Raw genomic sequence first — 19987 nt, forward strand, 5'->3', positions numbered from 1 at the left:
GCATCCATTTATATCACCTGCCTGTCCCCTGAAAGCATGTATTTTGTGACTTTTGTTAAGTTGGCGCTCCTTTCAAAGTTACTTCTTATATCTAGGATAAATCAGAGCTTCCCTCTGAAGCAAAACAGAACATTTATTTACTTATTTATTGGTCTCGACATGTTTTATTGTGATACAATATACATAAACAGAACATTTATAGACCAGTGGCAGTGGGATGTATATCTCATGCTAGTGAGAAGGTGGAGGACCATCTACTGGTGGAAACCAAGTCGTGGAGACGATGATGCTTGACTATGGTAATAAAAAAGAAAGGAAAGAGAGAGGATGCTGTTTATATAGAAGCCTGCAACTACAATAATGATTCTACCCTGGAGATTGATCGAGGAAGCATCCAGTAAAGGAGTGCATTATTAAACTAGCTACCGGCTGGGTAACTGGAACTTAATACAGCTGAGAAAACTCTGGGAGCTTGTATAAAATACTTATCTCAGCATTACCCCACCCAGGGTTGAGGGAGCTCTCATCACTCATTGACTGACTGGTGCTGGAATGGGGAGAGAAGTGAATGAGCATCAGTAGCGCCAATGTCCTGGCAACTCCTGCCATGGAGTGGTGAGATAAAGACTTCAGGCAAAGGAGAGCAGGTGCTACAGCTGGAAGTTAGCATGGGTGTGGTAAAGGGGTTGAAGGAAAGGTGGATGCCAGTAGTCTCTGCTGTAGTCCTGTGCTCTTTTGTCCTCTGTCATTCTGATTCCTTTGAATCGAGCTCTGAAACTCTGAGTCCTGTCCCACAAATACCTGCCTCATGAAAGTGTGCAGATATTTTCTAGGGTATTGTATTAGATTGCTAGGATTGCCATAACAAACTACTGCAGACCAGTGAGCTTGAAAAACAAAAATTTATTTTCTCATAGTCTTAGAGGCTGGAAGTCTGAGGCAAAGTTGGTTTCTTCTGAAGACCCTCTCTTTGGCTTGTAGGTGACCATTTTCTCTTGTGTCTTCATATGGTCTTCCCTCTGTGTGTGCCTGTCTTAATCCCCTAATCTTATAAGGACACCAGTCATACTGAATTATGGCCCATCCAGATGACCTCATTTTACCTTAATTACCACTTGAAAGATGCTATATACAAATACAGTCAGTCATATTCTCAGATATTGGGGGTTAGGACTTCAACATGTTGGAATTTGGCAGGGACATGGTTCAGCCCTTAACAGGTATTTATTTAAAGATGAAATTGTTTGGCCAAAGAATGTCCACATTTTAAATTTTAATAAGTTGACTAAATTGACATTGAAGAGTGACAGAATATGCCTCTCCAGAATATGTCATTTGGCATAAGGGTTATTTTGAGATAAAGGCATTTTTAAAAAGCAGGTGGAAACAGAATTTTTTTTGAGACAAAGTCTCAGTCTGTCTCCTGAGCTGGAGTACAGTGGCACTACCTTGGCTTACTGTAGCCTTGACCTCCTGGGCTCAAGTGATCCTCCTGCCTCAGCCTCTGGAGTAGCTGGGACTACAGGTGCACACTACCATGCCTGACTAATTTTTTTGTTTGTTTTTTTGTTTTTTGTTTTGTAGTGGTGGGGTCTTGTGATGTTGCCCAAGCTGGTCTTGAATTCCTGGCCTCAAGTGATCCTCCTGCCTCAGCCTCCCAAAGTACTGGGATTACAGGTATGAGCCAACATGCCCTTCTTAAAGCAGAACTTTCTGACTTCTCCCCTTTTTCCTGAAAGCATATTAAACTCCCATATAAAAGATGCCCTCTCTGTACCAGGATGAAAGAGATATTTTTATCACCAGAGACAGAGAGAATTCTCTGCAGACAATCGAATTCTGTTGAAACAACTCTTACCTTTCTTTAGCTTTCCTGTACATTTTACTTTTTCACAATCGCCTCTCTTTGTTCGACATAGTAGGAAAGCATTGAGATTTTGCAACTTCTTTGAGCCATCATTTCTTTATGAAGATTCTCAAGTCACATAAAACTTAAAAATTAAATAAATCTTTAGGTTTCTCTCCTGCTAGTCTATTTTATGTCAATCTAATTCTCAGGCCCTGCTGGGATTCCTACAAAGGTAGAGGTAAAGCTTTGTCCGCCCTACACCATCCTATATAGTATCACTAATTTCATTTAAATCAACAGTGTCTGACATTACTTCTTTCATACACCCTTCCCAACACTGATATTATCAAATTTTAAAAACTTTGCTAATCAGATAGGTACAAAAGTGGCATCTTTTTTTTTAACCCAAATTTGCCTAATTACTGATGACACTGAGAATCTTTTTATATTTTTGTTAGCCATTCAACTTTCCTCCTTTCTGTTCATATTATTTTCTCTAGGGTCGTTTGTCTTTGCTTATGAAATTCTCATTTTTTTAATGTATATCACTATACTAACTGTTTGATACATGGGCTATAGATATCTTCTAATAGACTATCATTCATCTTTATGTGAATGTTTATCATGTAGAGGTTTTCAATTTCAATGTGGTTACCTGTGCCCTAAGTTTGTTCTCTGCTCACTTCCTCAAGGACTTTTTTACTCTGTGAATAATGCCCCCACCCTTCCAGCTTCAGCCTCACTCTAAGGAATCCTTGCAATTGTTGAGAAACATACTCTAGTATGTCCCACTTTTTACAAGTACTCCTTGAACCATCTCTCTCTCCAGTTCCTGGCCTCTTTTTGCTTTGTTTCGTAGCCACATTTCTCAAAAGACAGGTGTTTTCCATCCTCTCCAATCCCTCACCACCCCTCCAGTCATCACCCTCGGTAGTCTGGCTCTGTGACCACCTCTCTGCTGGAAATGTTCTTGTTAAGCTCGCCAGTCAACTTCATGGTGCTAGCTGGAGTCACATCTCTGTTCTCACGGGATTTAATCTTTTGGTAGCATTCACCATGACTGACCATATCTCCCTTCCTGAAACTTTTTTTTTTAATCTTGGCTTTAGTAAATGAGCTCTCCATTTTCTTTCTAACTGCCTCAACACTTCTCAGTACCCTCTGCTGACTCTTCCTCCACCACCAATTCCCTAAATGTTGGAGTGTCTCCTGGTACAGCCCTGGACTGTAATAACTTAAATTATTGTAATAACTTATTTCTTTATGTTGCGATTGTCTGTTTCCTCTACTATTTTGCCAGCTCTGTGAGGGTAGGGACCAGATCTGTTGTATTTCTCACCATATCCTAACTTCTGGCAGATTGAAGTATCTTAGTATATACATTTTGATTAAATAAATGAGCAAGTGAATGCAAGATTTTAAATATTAGGTAATATTCATAATTTGCTCAGAAAATTCTCCTGAGATTGGCCACTTCCCAGACTGGTGAAACAGGAGAAAAGGATCTTGTATATCTCAATGACTCCTGAAAAGAGCATAAAAATAGTATGTTTGGGAACATAATGTGGAGCAGGAGTTACAAGCTCAAATGTCTCTGGGTTCTGGCAGGTAACAGAAATGGGGAAGTTACCATGTGTAAGCCACAATGAGTGGTAGGGACTGTCACAATCTGAAGAGCCCCCAGCTCCAGCTAATGCAGACTCATCAGCTCCAGCCAGATGTGGTCAAGCAGCCAAGGGCCCAAAGGTAAGCAATCTTCCAATTTTTCAAAAGAAGGTGAAAGTACATACATACAAACCAGAATTAGTTTTGTTGAATTTCTCAAACTTGAAAAAGAATTAGTTTTGGCTGTGAATAATGATTTGAAACAGCACTTAAATGAGGGAAAGTATATTTCTTTCCCACAAAAAGAAGTTTGGGACATATAGTCCAAGACTCATGAAGCTCAATGGAATTAGGGACTCAAGCTTCTTCTAATTTGTTGCTCATCTTGGCATGGCTTTCATTCTCGAACTTACTTTGTGGCCCAAGAGACTGATGTAGCCCCAGCCATTAGCTCCTCATTCTGCACAGCAGGAAGCAAAAGGGGAAAGAAAGGGCCTGACTTCCTGGAAGCTGCTATGCCTCACTTCTATTTCATTTCATTGTCTAGAACTTAATCCTGCAGCAACTTCTAGCTGCAAGGGAGGCTGGAAAGTGTAATGTTTGTTTTAAGTAGACATGTGCTCAACTAAGGAAGGGAAGGATGGATACTGGCATTCTAAAGTAGGAGTCTCTGCCAGAGGTGGCTATTTTTGTGAAATTCCTAGGTTTTGACAACACGACAGCTAAACACAGCAGGTCTGTCACCTGATTTCAGCAGAGGAGCTGCCAGTGTTGTGAACCCTGCTTAGAGCAGCAAATGTGAGTGGGATGCACTTCAGTGTCACAAGGGGCAGCCCACAAGTCTGGCTGCTGAGGATTGTAAACAGATGCAGGTTAGCAGGACTTAGGCAGTGCAAACAGGAGTACCTGTGTTCAGGTACCCCGGGAGGTGGATGCAGGTTGTGGAAAGCACTGTGAAGGTGGGCTGTGGGTAAAGGGTGAGGGGACTACAGTCTATTACCTGTACACCCAAGCAGTGTTCAGGGCATTGGCAGCAACATGGGAGGACCCTGGCATCCCTTACCTTTAGGTCTAAGCAGTTATTCCAAGGGGTGCAATTTCTATCTTCTCTGAATTATAAAGTCCCTCTCAGTGTTCTGACCTCACACACCAGGTATAGGTCACCCTCTCTGGAGATATAAGTGAGCCTGAACCAGACCCAAACTCCCCGAGAGCTCACTGGCCCTTTCCAATCACTGCCTTCGCTACCAGCCCTCTTCAGTCCTCTCTCTGGTCCTCTCTAGCCCCCTCCAATCACTCAAATTGCCCTCCTAGACTTGGGCTTAGCCCAGTCTGAGGCTCCATGACAATTCCCCTCTAAATAGCCTCTTCTCCCAGTCACACCAGACCTTCTTGCCATGATGGCAACACGTGGTGGTAGGAAAAGAATTGACTTTGCAGACAGGATTCCCCCACTTGAATCTCTGTACCATCACTTACTAATTGACTGGACTACAAATATTTCTATAAGTGTAAATTGGCGCTAATAACATTCTCCTTACCTACTTCACAAGGCTTTTTGGAGGATTCACAGGGATTAGTTATGTAAAAGGTCTTTGTTTAAAAAGAAAAAAATAGTCTAAACAGCTCTGCATACAAATTTAAGGTTCCAGTAAAGATTCTCTGTAACTGCCCATATATGTTTAAAATTAGCGACTTTATTGACACAAACTTTGCAATGAAAAGTGTCATCCTAATAGGATAGTAAGAATCAGTTTCTGTCTCATACACACTTGAGAAAGTAGCCAGATGCATTTTTAGTCACATGGTTTAACTTCTGGTTGCTGTCTCTGTGAAATCCAGATTGTTCTGGGGAAGGCCGGATTAAATGTCCTGCATTTCCTTTTCCCCTGGAAGTGAGAAAGTGTTTCTATATAAAACAGAGACACTTTTTTAAGGTGATAAATTCCAAACAACATGCAGCAGTGAATGGATGTAGAAACAAAGCAGTAAAGAGAACCCACAAAGCACATCCCCTGGGAGAAAGAGCCCTTGAAGTTGCAGGGTCACTGCCAACCTTCAGCAGCTGGGGGCTCCTGCTGAGTAATGCCAGTGGGGAAATATGAGTCACAGGTTTTGCTTTTATTTTATTATTATTAAAAACATTTTTTAGAACATGAAGTTCCCTAAAAGCCCTTTCTCAAAGAATCACAAAATGGTAAAGGTTTAGAAAAACTATAATTTTGTGTATGATAGAGTCTTGTACAGTGATTAGAACGCCTGGTTAAGACACAAACCTACCCTGGATATAAAAGATTTCATTGCAGAGCAATTTGCAACACACAAGATATCTTAGGGTCTAATTCAGTCTCCTGGTTATGAAGTCACTGTTGGATTCAGGATAGACAGTCATGACTAACAAGACCCCAAATCTGTCAACATCTGCATAGTACCTGGCACAGGATGGACATTCAATATTTAGTAAATAAATATACAGTCTGCCAATGGAAGGAAAGAAGGAACAATGACACTAACCATTTGGGTTTGAAGAATAACAGAGTTAGCAGATAAGGAGGTTGAGTACCTGACCTTTGACCTGCATATCAGTTCTCTGGACTATGTTATATAAATATAACACCATTAGGCTGCCTATTTCTGCTAAATATGGAATTTATTGGTATAGTTTGGTACAATTTTAGTCCTATCTTTCCCAATCCCAGGCATGTTAACAGTCCTTGAAAAATCATGCTACATTACTTTGCAGGAAAATCCTTCTAGATGAACATGTTTCAAGACATATGAGAAAACTATTCCTATCAAAACATCCTTTTTCTGTGTCAGCCTCATTTCTAATGCAGTGCACATCAATCTAATGTCAGAGTAAATACACATAAACCAGGTGCTGGCTTTCTAAAGTGATTCCTTTGCAGATGCCAAAATGACAGACCTGGAGCTGTGTACAGAGAGGCCAAGGGGAAGCCATGCATGCTGCCACATGTCTCTGAATCATCTCCCTCTCCTACTCAGTATTCAGTCTTTGAGTCACAATTGCAAATGACCCCAATGGAGAGGGAAGGCATTCAAGAAGACAAGCAAAGGGAACTGGAAAGCTATGAAAAATTGCAATGTCTGGCTGAGCCCTCAGGGGTGTCCTTATTTGGATACATTGGCCACAAGCATGGTGACATTAAGGACTTTCCAGGCAGATGAGAAACAGGTATGACTGCTTCACAGACACCTCCCAAAGACATGCCATGGGCAGTGGGTTGGTGCATGGGAAACTGGATCTGATCTGTCTCATACCAACCTAAGGAAACAAGGATAACAAGGAGTTTTCCTGTACCTTCAATATGTGGGTTTAGAGTTGGATGAAAGCCAGCTTTTAAGTGAACCTGATAAGATTTGTAATGATAATATTTAAAATGAAAGAAGGAAAGAATAAGTTTGCCTGAAACAGAACACACTATCATCGCCAGGAGAGTTCAGCACTGAGGTGTGACTCTTTAAGCATTCCTACTTTTCTGTTTCACAAACTGACCTGTAGCTTTAACTCACTACTTTTACACCAGACCCTATTACAGGAGTTGCAGAGAGGCAAACTGAACTGCACATTTGCAGTTTATTAACATAGGCGAGCACTGTACCAATACATTTATATGATGAGTAGGAGGCTCAGAAGGTCCCACAAATCAGGTAGCACTTTGCTGCCAGGTAAGACAGTCTTGCCAGGGACTCAGTAGCATTCATGTGCAGCAAGGGGAAGACACTTCTTCAAGGTTCTTTGATGGGATGTAGTACTGTGAAGGACACTGAAGAAGTCCAGCTGCCCTTCTGCTTGCACTCTCTGCTAGTTGACACAGTTCTTTGTGATTCTTCGACTTTTGTCCATATGTTGGATGCTGTCTGTTACATTAATGGTGACTTCTTTTGAGGACATTCTCTTAGCATCTCTTTTAGCCTGTTAAATTGAAAACAGTGAATTGAGTTACTAGGAAATATAAACCAAAGAATATGACTGAGGCAAATCTCCATCAATTTAGGGGTTTATTTTGCTGCCATTGAGAATGTACCTGGGGAAAAGGAACACAAATCACAGGAAAATTTGTGATCTGTGCTTTTCCTAGAGAGGGTTTGAGGACTTCAATATTTAAAGGGAAAAAAGTAGGCAGTAAGGGAAAGAGGAAAGGAAAAGGGGAGGTAGAGAAAAGGGGCAAACAGTTACATTCTTTTGAGGTTTTGATGAACATTCACTGAATCCACATCTTATATGTGAAAGGAGGGGATAAAGGAACAAATATGCATTCATCTCATGCTCAGTGAACTTTCATTTTTATGTAAGATAAGATAAACATAGAAGAGTTAATGAGCAAAATATGCATTTGTCTCAAGTGAGCAGAGGGATGACTCCTAGTCCTGTCTTCGTCCCATACCTGTGAAGATAAGCTGTTAATTTACATAAGATGAAATCCAGGGATGGATCCAAGATGGCCAATTAGGACCAGCTCAGGATTGCAGCTCCCAGCGAAAGGGCAGAGGGTGAGTGGATGCCGCATTTCCAGGTGGATTTTTATTACCCACAGACCAGGAGATTCCCAGGCAGAGGAGCCCCGCAGGTCACCAGCGCAGCTGTTTTGGCTGGCGTGGCGGTTCTCTGCACAAAATACACTGGTCTAGGTGCCATTTTAGCTGGTGATTGGAGCTCCTCGGAGACAGAGTTGCCCATTAAACTGATAAAAAAAGAGGGACTAAAACAGGGAGCCAGGCCAGGAGATTCCCGGGCAAAAAAGCACCACAAATCTCAGCGTGGCTGTTTCAGCCAGTGCAGTGAGTCACTGCATGGGAAATCACACAGATCCCAGTGCCTTTTCAACAGGCAACTGGAACACCTGGGAGACAGAGTTGCCCGTTCAACTTAAAAAAAAAAAAGGCTCTGAGGCAGGGAGCAACGTGATCAGGCTCGGCTGGACCCACCCCCACAAAAAAAAACAGCAATCCGAAACACTCTGGATTGAGAGTTTCACAGCAAGCACAGCTGAACCCAGAATGGTCCAGCTTTGTGGGGGAGGGGTGTCCGCCATTACGGAGGCAGTCCACAACTACGGAGGTAGACCACCATTGCCGAGGCAGCCCACCATTACAGAGAGAGTCTGCCACTACAGAGGGGGACAGCCATTGCCGACACAGTTCTAACTATACCCATATAAACAGGACAGCAGGGAAGTTCACACGGCAGTAGGGCATAGCCCACAGCAGCTCAGCAAAGCATCTGCAGGCAAACAGTGAGTAGGCTGCCTCCTCACTGGGCAGCGCAACCCTGAAAAAAGGCAGCAGCACAACAGAAATTCATAAATAAATCCCTAACTCCCCAGGACAGAGCACCTGGGGAAATTTTAAAAAGGGGGGTTTATGAGTTCTGCTGCAGCAGACTTAAATGTACCTGCCCAGCAATTCTGAATGAACAATGGAGCTCACAGCTCAGCACTTGAGCTCCTATAAAGGACAGACTGTCTCCTCAAGCAGCTCCCAGAGCCCCATATATCCAGAGTCACCTCATAAAGTAGAGCTCAGACTGACATCTAGCGGACATCCTTCTGTGACAAAGATAGCAGAAGAAGAAACTGGCAGCAATCCTTACTGTTCTACAGCCACTGCAGGTGATCCCCAGGCAAGCAGGGTCTGGAGTGGACCTCAGCAGTCCTACAGCAGAGGGGCCTGACTGGTAGAAGGAAAACTAAGAAACAGAAAGAAATAACTTCATCATCAACAAACTGGACATCCACTCAGAGATCCAATCTGAAAGTCAGCAACTACAGAGACAACAGGTGGGCAAATCCACAAAAATGGGAAGAAACCAGGACAAAAAGGATGAAAACACCTGAAACCAGAACACCTCTCCTCCTACAAGGGATCACAACTCCTCACCAGCAAGGGAACAAGGCTGGATGGAGAATGAGTGTGATGAATTGACAGAACCAGGCTTCAGAAGGTGGGTAATAAGAAACTTCTCTGAGCTAAAAGAACGTGTTCTAACCCAATGCAAAGAAACTAAGAACCTTGAAAAAAGATTTGATTAAATGCTAACAAGAATAAATACTTAGAGAGGAATATAAGTGAATTGATGGAGCTAAAAAACACGAGAACTTCACGAAGCATACACAAGTTTCAACAGTTGAATTGACCAAGCAGAAGAAAGAATATCAGAGGTCGAAGATCAACTCAATGAAATAAAATGAGAAGGCAAGATTAGAGAAAAAGGGTAAAAAGGAATGAATAAATTCTCCAAGAAATATGGGACTATGTGAAAAGACCTAATCTACATTTGATAGGGGTACCTGAATGTGACAGAGAGAATGAATCCAAGCTGGAAAACACTCTTCAGGATATTATCCAGGAAAACTTGCCCAACCTAGCAATGCAGGCCAACATTCAAGTCCAGGAAATACAGAGAACACCACAAAGATATTCCTCAAGAAGAGCAACACCAAGGCACATAATCGTCAGATTCACCAGGATTGAAATGAAGGAGAAAATGTTAAGGGCAGCCAGAGAGAAAGGTCGGGTTACCCACCAAGGGAAGCCCATCAGACTCACAGCAGATCTCTCAGCAGAAACCCTACAAGCCAGAAGAGAGTCGGGGCCAATATTCAACATCCTTAAAGAAAAGAACTTTCAACCCAGAATTTCATATCCAGCTAAACTAAGATTCATAAATGAAGGAAAAATAAAATCCTTTACAAACAAGCAAGTGCTCAGATTTCATCACACCCAGGCCTGCTTTACAAGAGCTTCTGGAAGAGGTACTAAACATAGAAAGGAACAACCAGTACCAGCCACTCCAAAAACATACCAAATGGTAAAGAGCATCAACACAATGAAGAAACTGCATCAACTAACAGGCAAAACAGCCAGCCAGCATCAAAATGTCAGGATCAAATTCACACATAACAATATTAACCCTAAATGTAAATGGACTAAATGCACTAATCAAAAGACATAGACTGGCAAATTGGACAAAAAGTCAAAACCCACTGGTGTGCTATATCCAGGAAACCCATCTCACATGCAAGGATACACAAAAACTCAAAATAAAGGGATGGAGGAAGATTTACCAAGCAAATGGAGAGCAAAAAAAAAGCAGGAGGTGCAATTCTCGTCTCTGATAAAATAGACTTTAAAGCAACAAAGATCAAAAGAGACAAAGAAGGACACTACATAATGGTAAAAGGATCGATACAACAAGAAGAGCTAACGATCCTAAATATATACACACCCCATACAGTAGCACCCAGACACATAAAGCAAGTTCTTAATGACTTACAAAGAGACTTAGACTCCCACACAATAATAGTGGGAGACTTTAACACTCCACTGTCAATATTAGACAGATCAACCAGACAGAAAATTAACAAGGATATCCAGGACTTGAACTCAGACCTGGAACAAGCAAACCTAATAGACATTTACAGAAATCTCCACCCCAAATCACAGAATATACATTCTTCTCAGCACCACATCACACCTACTCTAAAATTGACCACATAATTGGAAGTAAATCACTCCTCAGCAAATGCAAAAGAACAGAAATCATAACGAACTGTCTCTCAGACCACAGTGCAATCAAGTTAGAACTCAGAATTCAGAAACTAACTCAGAACCGCACAGCTTCACGGAAACTGAACAACTGGCTCTTGAATGTTGACTGGATAAACAATGAAAGGAAGGCAGAAATAAAGATATTCTTCGAAACCAACGGGAACAAAGACACAACATGCCAGAATCTCTGGGACACCTTTAAAGCAGTCTCTAGAGGAAAATATATAGCAATAAATGCCCACATGAGAAGCAAGGAAAAATCTAAAATCGACACCCTATCATCAAAATTGAAAGAGCTAGAGGAGCAAGATGAAAAAAACCACAAAACTTAGCAGATGACAAGAAATAACTAAGATCAGAGCAGAACTGAAGGAGATAGAGACACAAAAAAACTCTTCAAAAAAAGCAATAAATCCAGGAGCTGGTTTTTTGAAAAGATCAACAAAATAGACAGACCACTAGCCAGCCAGTTTAATAAAAAAGAAAAGAGAGAATAATCAAATAGATGCAATAAAAAACGATAAAGGGGATATCACCACAGATTCCACAGAAATTCAAACCATCATCAGAGATTATTATAAACAACTCTATGCACATAAACTAGTAAACCTGGAAGGAATGGATAAATTCCTGGACACTTGCATCCTCCCAAGCCTAAACCAGGAAGAAGTCAAAACCCTGAATAGACCAATAACAAGGTCTGAAGTTGAGTCGGCAATTAAGAGCCTTCTACCCAAAAAAAGCCCAGGTCCAGATGGGTTCACAGCGGAATTCTACCAGATGTACATACAAAGAGGTGCTGGTACCATTCCTTCTGAAACTATTCCAAACAATCCAAAAAGAGGGAATCCTTCCCAAATCATTTTATGAGACCAACATCATCCTGATACCAAAACCTGGCAGAGACTCAGCAAGAAAAGAAATCTTCAGGCCAATATCCATGGTAAACATAGATGCAAAAATCTTCAATAAAATACTGGCAAGCCAATTGCAAATACTGCATGTCTCACTCATAGGCGGGTGTTGAACAATGAGAACACATGGACACAGGGAGGGGAGCACTACACACTGGGATCTGTTGGGGGGAATAGGGGAGGAACAGTGAGCAGGGGGGAGTTGGGGAGAGATAGCATGGGGAGAAATGCCAGATACAGGTGAAGGGGAGGAATGCAGCAAATCACACTGCCATGTGTGTACCTGTGCAACTATCTTGCATGTTCTTCACATGTACCCCAAAACCTAAAATGCAATTAAAAGAAAGAAAGAAAGCAGCTGGGAGAGATGCTCTAGCAGAGTAAAGGGAATCTAGAGAGGGGCATCACCATCAGCTACACAAGGACACAGGATTTATGTGACATGTTAGAAACATACATATCATTTGTTAATAAATATAACAGAACAATGGATTTTTCTCCATCAGTGCAATAATCCACCATTTGTTTGGATGCACCACATAGGAAGTAGTTGGCTTGTGTTCAGGGCCATGTTGTATGAAAAATGAGCATCTCTCAACACCCAGCATAAGGAGGTGCTCATGCCTGGAGGGGTGTTCCCACTGGATCTGAGGCAGACTATGCTCCCAGGAGGCAGACCATGAGGTATCATTATACAGGATGTTAGGAAGGGCCTTGGGGCCCACACCTGTGGAAAGGGGTGATGGAAGCAGGAGTGGATTAAGGGAAAAGTCCGGCCACAGTGCAAGCTGACAACAGCTTCAGCCACCCCTGCCCTGTGCAGCTCAGTGGCTTGTGGGAGCTGACCTGTTTGGGACCCAAATGGTCAGGCCTTTATGCCCTTCAATTTACCTGCAAATTGGGCCTTATTGAGTGAGGTGGCTCTCTGCAGCTGAGGCTGACCCCCAAAGGGAAAACTGGAGGCTACTTGCTGACTTTTCTCCCTGCAGCGAGGCAACAGGTCCTTTCTGGAATGGGGATGGGCAGCAAATAACCGTGTCCATCCACTAGTAGAGGTGACTCGCAGGCCTACTCGTGCTCACCAGCAGCACACAATCACTGAGAAGAATGAGCACAAGATTGCCCTTCACCAAAGTTGTTTTCTTTTGAGGGGAATGGAGAATCAGGGACTGGATACACATACTTGAAGAACCTACAATTTAATGCTTTAATGTTTAATATCAATTCAGAATTTCACCATTGGTTTATCCTTAGTTGGAAGTGGATAATCTACCCTACTTTTTAAGGTGTTTTTTCTTTTCATTTTCATTTAGTGATAGGCATTGTACTAAGTACTTTACATGCATTACCTTATTTAATCCATACAAAAACCTTATGGTTTTATTTTTCCCAAAAAGCAGAGAACCAATAAAATCACACTACCTTGAAACTAAACATCTCTTGTTATTTATCTGTAACTCCTGTCCTTTAAAGCATTCTTTCTAACAGTAGTGAGGACTAAGCTCTGATTTTTTAACTTTCCCAAATTCCTATCTAAGGGGTCTGGGGAGTCATGCCCTACAAACCACAAATTCTCATCACACGGGTTTTATTTAACTCTGTATATTGTGACTTACATCCCAATCTGACTCTGGCATAACAAGGAAGAAAATCAAAATATTCTACCCCAGGGCCGGGCGCGGTGGCTCAAGCCTGTAATCCCAGCACTTTGGGAGGCCGAGGTGGTGGATCACGAGGTCAGGAGATCGAGACCATCCTGGCAAATATGGTGAAACCCTGTCTCTACTAAAAATACAAAAAATTAGCTGGGCATGGTGGCACGTGCCTGTAATCCCTGCTACTCAGGAGGCTGAGACAGGAGAATTGCCTGAACCCAGGAGGCGGAGGTTGCGGTGAGCTGAGATCGCGTCATTGCACTCCAGCCTGGGTAATGAGAGCGAAACTCCGTCTCAAAAAAAAAAAAAAATTTTTACCCCAAAACATGTTTTTCTGCCATATCTTGAAATGGCCCTGCAAAGCCATCCCTTGTAACCACATTCTATAGAGAATCCCCTTCACCCCCCTTTTTTTTCCTTTCTTCCTTTCCAAATCCAGGTGATAATCAGCTCCGAGCTAGGCACCCTTTTAGGTTGGATAAGAAACATTTTACAACCTGCTTGCCCTGAACTCTGCTGTCTGAGAGCTTCCTCTGCAGCAAAACTTGGTCTCTACAGTCCTTTGTCTTCACCTGAACATCTCCTTTCTATTGTTCCTAGGTCTTCAGATAAACGCAACCAATTGTCTACCAGAAAATGTTTAAATTTATTATTGCCTGGAAGCCCCTGCCACCCGCCTGCCCACTCCGCCTTGAGTTGTCCTGCCTTTCTGAACCAACCAATGTATTTTTTAAATGTATTTGATTGATGTCTCATGCCTCCCTTAAATATATAAAACCAAGCTGTACCCAGCCCACCTTGGGCACATGTTCTCAGGACCTCCTGAGAGCTGTGTCACTCGTATTTGGCTCAAAATAAATCTCTTCAAATATTTTACAGAGTTTGACTCTTTTCATCAACAGTGGTTACTTCATTTTCCCAGTTCCCATTGGACTAACCCATGCCTGCTAAACACACACACACACACACACACACACACACACACACACACACACACACAGACACACACAGATGCACACATATATATCCACACACACACAAAGCATTGTGAAGAAAAAGAAGACAGTGAGTCTGTTTCCTAAAGAAAACTGGGGTGAGGTGTCACTACATAGCTTTGAGGACTGAGGCATGGACTAGAATGCGGAGGCCTCCTTTGAAGTGAGCTAAATTGACTGTAGCATTCCTCTCAAATTGCTGGGAGGTAAGAGAGCTTTCCAGAATGGAAATGGAAATGTTACAACTGCAGAAATCCTTTTCTTTAGAAAAGACTATTGGTAAGATTTCACAAAAGGCTATTACACAGATGATACACAGCTCTCTATTTCAATATATCCAAAAGACTATAAATCGTTCTACTATAAGGACACATGTACACGAATGTTCATTGCAGCACTGTTTACAATAGCAAAGACCTGGAATCAACCCAAATGCCCATTGATAATAGACTGGATTGGAAAAATGTGGCACATATACACCATGGAATATTATGCAGCAATCAGAAATGATGAGTTTGTGTCGTTTGTAGGGACATGGATGAATCTGGAGAACGTCATCCTCAGCAAACTGACACAAGAACAGAAAATGAAACACCGCATATTCTCACTCATAGGCGGGTGATGAAAAATGAGAACACATGGACACAGAAAGGGGAGTACTAAACACTGGGGTCTATTGGGGGGAAAAGGGGAGGGCCAGTGGGAGGGGGAGGTGGGGAGGGATAGCCTGGGGAGAAATGCCAAATGTGGGTGAAGGGGAGAAGCAAAGCAAAGCACACTGCCATGTGTGTACCTACGCAACTGTCTTGCACGCTCTGCTCATGTACCCCAAAACCTAAAATCCAATAAAAAATTAAAAAAAAGAAAAAAAAAAATCTAAGCAAAAATCCAGTAGTTGGATTTCTAAGCCTGTTTAAGAGGGTACAAAGCAGTCATTCCTGTAACAGCCACAGATATATATATATATAATTGTAATCCCAGTTACAATAGGGCCATTTCTTAAATCTGCATATCATAAGCCTGCACAATGGAAATGTTTAAAGCACAGGCTTTGGAGCCAGATAGACCTGGACATAGAGCAAGCCTTTGCCAGCAGTTAGCTGCAACAAGACATGTTGCTTTGCATTTGAGTCTCAGTTCTATTACCTGAAAAATGAAGGGAATGCCTGCTTTTCACTTTTCTTTGAGAGAATTAAGTATGCTACATAACATTGATAGGGTTACAAACTTCTCCTCATTTATCCAGGGCCGATGAGTTTTAAAACTAAAGGTCCCATATCCCAGAAACCTCAGGAGGCCCCAGCCAACTAGGACTACTAGTCACCTCAATTATAGCTATTAACTTTAATTTTGTTTGTAAAAAGATGATGTCAGTCAAACAGCAAATTAAAGCCTCATTATCCTGAAACAATGACTACTGCTACTACTGCTTCTAAATGGCAACAACTCTAAAAGACGTGCTTCTGGAAAAGGACAAACTAGAGTTCTGTACTCCCATGATATGGGCTCAAAAGGTTCCAAGCCATAAACAAATCCACTTTCAAATAATGACACTGCATTTAAGTTAGCAAATTAATTAGAACAACAATACATGTTCTCGGAAACATTTTATAAAAGAGAAGCTTTCAGATCTGAGACATCAACGGAAAGGTACCCAACCAAAAGCAGCTGTGAGGATGTTCAAGAGGTTGGTAGTCATGGCAATTGAGGACTAAGCTCTGCTTTTTTATCTTGCCCAAATTCCTTTCTAAGGGGTCTGGGGAGTCACGCCCTACAAACCATAAATTCTCATCAGATGGGTTTTGTTTGACCCTGTATATTGTGGCTTACCCTTCAGTCTGACTCTGGCAAAACAAGGAAGAAAATCAAAATGTTTTACCTCAGAATATATTTCCTTGCCACTCCTTGAAATTGCCCTGCGGAGTCTCCTGTGGGAAAAATCCACATTCTATAAAGAATCCCTTTTCCCCTTTGTTTTCCTTCCTTCCTTCCCAGATCCTGGAGATAATCAACTAAGAGCCAGACACCCTTTGAAGTCTGATAAATTTACAACTGCTCCCTTTAAAGCCTGCCATCTAAGAGCTTCCTCTACACAATAAAACTTGGTCTCCACTATCCTTTATTTTTAACCTGAGCATCCCTTTCTGTGGATCCCAGGTCTTTAGACAAACTCAACCAATTGTCAACCAGAAAATGTTTAAATTTACCTATAGCCTGGAAGCCCCTGCTTTGAATTGTCCCACCTTTCTAACCCAAATGAATATATTTCTTAAATGTATTTGATTGATGTCTCATGCCTCCCTAAAATATATAAAACCAAGCTGTACCCCAACCACCATGGGCATATATTCTCAGGACTTCCTGAGGGCAGTGTCATGGGCTATGGTCACTCATATTTGTTTCAGAAAAAAATCACTTCAAATATTTTACAGAGGTTGACTCCGTTCATCAACACAATCTAGTTATAACTCTAAAACCTTAGGTTTCAAGCCCAAACAAGAAGAAGATGATGAGAAAAACTATAATGCCAGATACTTTCTCTAGAAGATTGGAGAAGTGAGTTGTTTTACTTTCCTCTAAGAAAAGCAACATAAGTACAAGAAACAATCACACCATTTTGTCCCTCAGTGCCTGTGATGCTTTATACAACATACTTTCCCCTCTGATGTAGTTTTTCAGCCAGCCAAACCTTATTTAACATCACACACCCCCTCTCCCTTTTTAATGACAGGAAAAGAAAATGTTTCTATTGCAATTACTGGCTTTAAAAAAACAAAAAACTTACGGTTTCCAATTCCTCGATGAGAGGAGCCTAATTGGCACCTTTTTATCATGCAGCTGTGCCAATCCTGCCTCCACTTCTAACATTTTCGTTTTGTGAGTTTTATCACCATTGACTCTTGTTAATGGGCCACCTCTGGTTTCTCACCTAGTTTTACAGCTTTTCAACTCTTTCCTTGCCTCATTTTAATTTCTGCAGCTTTAGTACCCCATGAATCAGATTTTAGTCTTCTTGATATGCCTCTTTAATTAAAAGTAGTCTGCCATTTCTCAAGGGTAACCAGATTGACCGTGATAAACTCTTGGCAGTCGCCAAGCCAGATGGACTTGTTCATCTTGGGGTTCAGGTGTCAATAATCAGCCCGTTCCCTGTGGAGGCTGGGACAGCTTGGATGCTCCTAGAGACCTGGACTCAAGATTGCAGCTACCTTTGCTCAGCCTTTTCTCACTTTTCCCCAAAAATGGAAATAGAGATGTTCTCAACTTTGCTTGAACATCACAAATACATCTGTACCTAACAAGGGATTATACAAACCTTTTCATAGTTCTTCACAAACAACAAAGAAAAGCACAGCTTCTGAGATGATGATGTGTGAGACACCAATTTTTCTGTATACGTGGTATTTTTAATTATAAAAGGAAGACATAATTACGGCAAAAAAGAAATTCAAAGAGAAGGGCTTTTAGTGCATTTCCCAGAGATAATTATGGCTAATAATTTCTTATGGAATGTTGCAGGGATTTTCCAGGCATATACAAGCATAGGGCTCTGTTATTCTCTCCCCCTATATTCTTTACTTCCTTCCCGGCCTTCAACCACAGTTTAAATTATACATTTATTTTTTTAACTTATTTTTTACTTCCTCCTCATATTGTAAACTTAAAGACAGTAGGGATCTAGCCTGTTTTATCCACTATAGTATCACCAGACTCTACTTCAGTGCCTGTCTCATAATAGACAATAAATAATTGGACCATGAACACATGTATGAAGATAAATCTTCAGAAAGAAAAGAAAAGACAAATTTCCGGGAACAGAAACTGTGTGCATCACCCTGCCTCAGTGTCCTAGAACTTTCCTACAAGAGTTCAATTATGTCCATGATCAATCATTCCTTGCACCATCCTGGAGAGACAGGTGGGAATGTTACAGTATTCACTTTCCCAATGAGGCATCTGAAACCACTCGGGCAAATGCAATGAGCTCAAAGGCAATGTCAGTATTGGTGATGAGTAAAACTAAAGATGGTGGCCCCAGGTTTCATATCCCACCTCTCACAACTCTGCCAAAACTCATTCTAAATTATCCACCATTAAGTTTCAGATAATGGGAGGGAAGAACCTGGGCTTAGAGGCAGACAGACCTGGGTTTGAATTCAAACACAGCCAAATCATGACTCCCTGGACCATGTTGACCAGACATCTAGTTTCTGAGCCTCTGTTTTCCCAGGTAGAAAATGCTGCTGTTTATCTTTTAGAGTTGTGAGGGTTAAAAATTATGTCATGGTGTGTCTGGCACTTTGTAGTTAGTTTCATCCGCTACCCTTCCCAAAAGATTAAAGACTAGAGCTTTATCAATTGCAGCTCCAGACGTTTGACTTCTCTTCAGACAGGTCTCATGAAAGGAAGATACACAATAATGCAGCCTAATTGTCCTCAAATTCTGTGAATTTATTTGCTGCTGCTTTGTGAATTTCTACAGCTTTAATGCAAGGTCAGTCAGGGGATATTTGATCTTAGCAACTCCACCAAGGTCCAGCTGCTAGCCTCAGAAGGCAGGGGTCAGACCATGCTGCAGGTAAAACTCTAAAGTATCCTCCAAGCCTGGAACACATCCTATGCAGACCACAGCCCCCTGCCCCATCTACACTTATACTCACTCTGTCTAGGAGTTTGTATCAAGTGCCAAAAGGAGTTGTTACTTTTCAATTTGAACCTCAGATAGAAGATCAGACATTAGGAAGGCAGCAGAACCTGCTTTAGAAAAGCAACTGAGCTCCCACAGAACAGTCATCACAGGATGGTGGTGCAGAGTCGGGATGGGTGGGGTCAAAGCCATGGGAACCTATTCTAATCTGAGTGATGACTAGGCTGTCTCATTCAATCATCACGTAGGTAGTGAGTCCCTGTTAGGTATATAACCCTGAAGTAGGCTCAGCAGTCAAGGGAAGAATATGAAGAAAAATAAGGCGGTCTCTGCCCTGAGTGCCTTCTAGTTGAACTGGTTTGACTGCAGACCCTTAGATGAATGCCGAGTCTTGCAAATCTCTACAAGAGGTAGCAGCCAGTAAGTAGGTGCACATTTGGATTGCTAAATTCCCTCCTTTTCCCCAGACTTGTGCTAGAGAGTACACCAGAGTGCCCTTCTAACAGCTTTTCCCAGAGGTGTCTGTTGTTCTTTCCCTCCTTTTAATGTCCTGGTTTTGTTTTGCTAGGAAAGACTCATATTTACTTTCCAAACTCTTCTTTGATATGTCTCACGTTAGTGTTATCCAGAAGAACTCCTGGGCTGGTCCTAACCTCCTTTCTTGATCAGGTTTCCTATCTCTGTGGGCCTTCACCTGTCTTTCTTAGACTGGGCCAGGCCTTACCAATGATGTTGGCCAGACACTGAGG

The 19987-nt window shown here is 41.8% G+C and overlaps 2 protein-coding genes across 4 annotated transcripts in view; one reads left to right on the top strand and one right to left on the bottom strand.

Annotated features, from left to right (window-relative positions):
* The window catches only part of LOC144579690 (uncharacterized), a 79379-nt gene extending 64911 nt beyond the window's left edge, over positions 1-14468 (top strand). Inside the window, exons 3-5 of the mRNA XM_078352478.1 lie at positions 1585-1677; positions 3458-3595; positions 14196-14468. The gene's annotated coding sequence lies outside the window, so the exon portion shown is untranslated. The remainder of the gene's footprint in view (positions 1-1584; positions 1678-3457; positions 3596-14195) is intronic.
* The window catches only part of BAALC (BAALC binder of MAP3K1 and KLF4), a 95078-nt gene continuing 80222 nt past the window's right edge, over positions 5132-19987 (bottom strand). For 2 of the 3 annotated variants that reach the window (XM_017965645.4, XM_008983389.5), the window contains one exon: positions 5132-7391. In XM_017965645.4, the coding sequence (XP_017821134.1) occupies positions 7387-7391 (5 nt within the window). In that variant the 3' untranslated portion in view covers positions 5132-7386. Of the gene's footprint in view, positions 7392-12831; positions 13039-19987 lie in introns of all 3 variants that reach the window. The other variant, XR_013528172.1, reaches the window with a different exon arrangement.

The sequence above is a fragment of the Callithrix jacchus genome, chromosome 16, assembly GCF_049354715.1.
Source record: "Callithrix jacchus isolate 240 chromosome 16, calJac240_pri, whole genome shotgun sequence".
Lineage (NCBI taxonomy): Eukaryota > Metazoa > Chordata > Mammalia > Primates > Cebidae > Callithrix > Callithrix jacchus.